This window comes from Ziziphus jujuba, chromosome 7, assembly GCF_031755915.1.
Source record: "Ziziphus jujuba cultivar Dongzao chromosome 7, ASM3175591v1".
Taxonomy (NCBI): domain Eukaryota; kingdom Viridiplantae; phylum Streptophyta; class Magnoliopsida; order Rosales; family Rhamnaceae; genus Ziziphus; species Ziziphus jujuba.
In genome coordinates, this window is record NC_083385.1 from 28,402,325 (window position 1) to 28,406,237 (window position 3,913).

The 3,913-nt window shown below is 36.2% G+C and overlaps 1 protein-coding gene across 1 annotated transcript; it reads left to right on the forward strand.

Moving 5' to 3' along the window:
- The first annotated feature begins 617 nt into the window (after window positions 1–617).
- Window positions 618–2,873, forward strand: LOC107418741 (polygalacturonase QRT3). The gene is made up of 3 exons (XM_016027441.4): window positions 618–1,006; window positions 1,094–1,381; window positions 1,490–2,873. Exons 1-3 carry the CDS (start codon window positions 746–748, stop codon window positions 2,546–2,548), a joined length of 1,608 nt encoding a protein of 535 aa, XP_015882927.2. The 5' UTR covers window positions 618–745; the 3' UTR covers window positions 2,549–2,873.
- The last annotated feature ends 1,040 nt before the right edge of the window (window positions 2,874–3,913 follow it).

A 3,913-nucleotide genomic window follows, 5' to 3' on the forward strand; every position in this document is an offset into this window, starting at 1 on the left:
ATATAGTTACACATACGTGTGTGTGTGTGTGTGAAACATTGGATTCTGTTTTTAATTATTATAAAACTTGGTTTATATATTTATTACCAAACTAGATACAGAAAATATATATATATATATATATATATAGTTTTTTGTTCTTCTTTTTGGTGAGTGTTCATGAACCCTTGTGAGGTGTGAGATCAGAAAGCAAATTTAAAAGTAAAACAGCATGAACTGCTGGAAATTTTCCCCACACTTTTCCAAATTTTCCACGTTGCTTTTTTACTTTTCCATACAAAATTCCAACAATCAAATACAAAAAAGTACTATTTGTATATATTAATTAAAATAGAAAGTTTAATCACCAACGAATAGAGAGAGGCAGTAAGTGGAATGAGAAAGAAAGAAGGAAAGGATCTTAAGAGTATAAAAAATATATGGATACGTGGAAGGCACTTGAAGCAATTTGGATCCCCAAGTTTCATGTTAATATATATATAACATAATTAAAGAGTCCCAATAGCTGTTGACGGAATAAAGTTACAGATAATAAAGTTTGTAACTTTATATATATATATATATATATAGATATAGATATATATTGTGAGACCGACACTATGAACAATACTTGAAGCAATAATTGGATACCTAGTCAGTTAGTATAAATATCACTACATGGGGTAACATTTTCCCATCAACTCTTAATTAGTATCAGTAGTGGTGGTGGTCGTTGAAAATATATTCTTCAACTGAAGTGACAAGTATGGAAGCAAGGAAGAAAGCTCATCAGGTTATGATCATATGGAAGTTGGTTTTTATGATGGCATTAGCTGCCTTCAACTTCATCAGCGTCCCCGTTATGGGAGACGATGACTCTCCAGTTGGGCACTTTGGTAGGGGGAGTCACGATGATAACATGCGCAAAATGCAAGCGTTCAAGGCCTCACTCATGCGCGGTGGCCGTGGCTTTGTCTCCCATAGCTCTGCTGCTCCTCACAGCCAGCCTCAGCCTCAGCCTCCCAAGGCACGTCATGTCATTTTATTTTATTTTTGGGTACGTAGCAGAGTTTAGAATTTTTAAATAATATAATATATTCATTCAATAATGTAGGCCTGGAGGAGGAGTAGTCCTGCAGCACGGGTGTACTACATGTCAGATTTCGGTGGTGATCCGACAGGAGTAAAGGACAGCACGGAGCATATTCAAGCGCTACTGTTGGCGGCTGCAGGACAAGGACCTAGTCCAGATGCCCAAGGGGTAATGTCGGGTGCAGGAAGTGGACCCAGCCAAGGGAGCTTGACGGCTGGAGTCCCCAATAAAGCTGGGACGGCTGATTTTCAAGGTGGTACTTATAAGGTCGGCAAACCTGTCCAAGTACCGCCTGGAGGAAACATTGTGGTACGTACGGTAGCTAGCTCTTCCATTCCATTACAAAAAATTTGTTGCTTAATTACTAACATCTAACTATAAATTTGGAAAAAAAAAATTAATTTCTAATTGAAACAGATTAAAGACGGAACAATCCAAGCCTCAGATGATTTTCCTAAAGGCGGCAATGTGTTCAATGCATCGCCTAAACAAGCACCGCCAGCAGAAAACACAGAGAGATTGGATGAGCCTGCACAGCTTTCTCCCGATCCATCATCCTTCAGCTTCGAGTTCATCACCTTCCAAAACATCATGATCGACTCTAACCACCGGGGTGCAGGCATTTCACTTTCAAACGCCCTTAGAACCAGCATTGAAAATGTCTACGTTGCCCATTTCAGTACTACCGGCATCAACGTCCACCCCTCCAGCTCTGAAACCTACATCAGCAACTCATTCCTCGGCCAGCATCCCAACGCCGGACGTGATCCTCGCGAGGGAAACTTCACCGGCACCGCCATCAACCTCTCCGGCACCAACAATGCTCTCACCGATGTTGTCCTTTTCGCTTCTGCCGTTGGGGTAGATGTATCCGGCCATGGTAACACTCTCTCTGGTGTACACTGCTACAACAAGGCCACTAGGTTTGGGGGCACCGGTATTTATTTGAGAAAGCCGGGTCTGGGTCTGGGTCGAAATCGCATCATAAATTCTTATTTGGACTATACGGGGATCGTTGCTGAAGACCCTCTCCAACTTCACATTTCCAACAGTTTCTTCCGTGGTGATGCTTTTGTGGCCCTTAAGTCCATCAAAGGTGTGGTTAGCGGGGTGAACATTGTTGACAATACCTTCAGTGGGTCCAACAAAGGAACTGGGATTGTCCAATTGCAGCAATCAAATGGGCCTTTCAACAAAATTAACCAAGTTGTTGTGGATAGGAACAGCGTTAGGGGAATGAGCATGAAGGCCACCGTTGCCAACGGGGCTGTTCAAGGCAACGGCACCTCTTTTACGCTTGATTTCAATTCCGTTCTTCTCTTCCCAAATCGCATTACGCATGCCCAATACTCCTTGATTGTCACCAATGGGGCTTTCCCTAATCATGTTCTTCGTAGTGTGTCCAACAACCGTGTCGTGGTTGCCACCAATGTGCCCGTTTCTGCCACCGTGTTTGCCACCGTGGACCAAAACTAAACTAAACTAGCTTTTTAGGTTTTCGACCCTCCTAATATATAAATTAAATAAATTTGGTTTTCCTTTCAAAGGCTAAGTTCAATAATGCCTCCAAAATCTTACTTACTGATGAGGGGATCAAGAAAGTAAGCAGCTTAGGACCTTTCCGACTGTTTATTTTTGGGAATGTATTCTACAATTTCTATATATTTTTGTTTTTATTGGAGTGTATTGTATTTTATTACTATTACAGTGTTACTTTTTTGTGTCTTTTTGGCCTGACAGTTGTATTGCATTAATGTATTATAATATATAATGATTGTATTGCACTCTTTGAAGAGTTCTACTTTTCTTGGCGTTGAATTCTCATTTGGTAATTATTCTTTTTATTTACAACTATTACAAAATATTATCGTATTATATATATTATTGTTTGTAACGATAATGAAAGTAACAACAATATATAATAATTTAATACAGTCCACATACTAGATTAAAATTTATAAAAAGGATTAACAATAATTTGATACCTTTGATTTATAGAATTTTGTCGTTAGTACCTAACTTTTAAAAGTAGCGATTTAAATTTTTAATTTTTTAAATTATTATAAATTGGTCGAATTTCCAATTTTGCATCATAAATTAATAATGATTCTATTTTCAAAAAAAATAAAATAAAGTAAAAATTAGTAAAAATTTCGTCTAGAAATTTATAGTAGAGCCTATGAGGAAAGAAATTAGGATGTTTATTAAGTTTAGGAAAGCTATATCCTAAGCAAAACTGTCATCAATTTGTTTTGATAAATTGGAAATTCTGCAGTAAGTTGAAAAATTGATTGTTTAAAGGTCATTTTGTAAAATTTTAGGATTCAAATGCTAAAATTTAAAAGTAAAAAGTATCAAAATGCAATTAATAATATAGAAAATTGTATCGTTATCTTCATTTTGTTATACATGATATTGATAGTGGTTTTCTTTGTTGTTTTCAACATCATATGTATTAATCAACTAATCCTACCTCTTCTATATCAATTTTTTTCTGTTTTCTTTTTTCTTTTTTTGTTTTGTTTTTTTGTTTTGTTTTGTTTTGTTTTTTGTTTTTTGTTGGTTTTCAATCAACTCCTTTATTGTGCGCCACTATAAGAAAGTTTCTTTAAGAATTTAATCAAGTATCATGCTATTATTACTAGATAAGTATTGCATGTGACGGTTCAGGCATATTATCTATTCAACTTATTGACCTAAATAAAATATATCGAAGTGCAATTAATCTTATACTTTGCAAATATAATATATTGCATGTATCGGTTTTAAGCATACTACAGTGCAATTAAACTTATACAAAATGTGCCATAGATTTTCATTCCATTATAAATGATATTCAAA

Bases quoted from the DNA above. Each gene is read 5' to 3' on its own strand.
- LOC107418741 (XM_016027441.4), top strand. From the start codon at position 746: ATGGAAGCAAGGAAGAAAGCTCATCAGGTTATGATCATATGGAAGTTG. The intron at 1,007-1,093 runs GCACGTCATGTC...TCAATAATGTAG, and splicing joins CTCAGCCTCAGCCTCCCAAG to GCCTGGAGGAGGAGTAGTCC. The intron at 1,382-1,489 runs GTACGTACGGTA...TAATTGAAACAG, and splicing joins CGCCTGGAGGAAACATTGTG to ATTAAAGACGGAACAATCCA.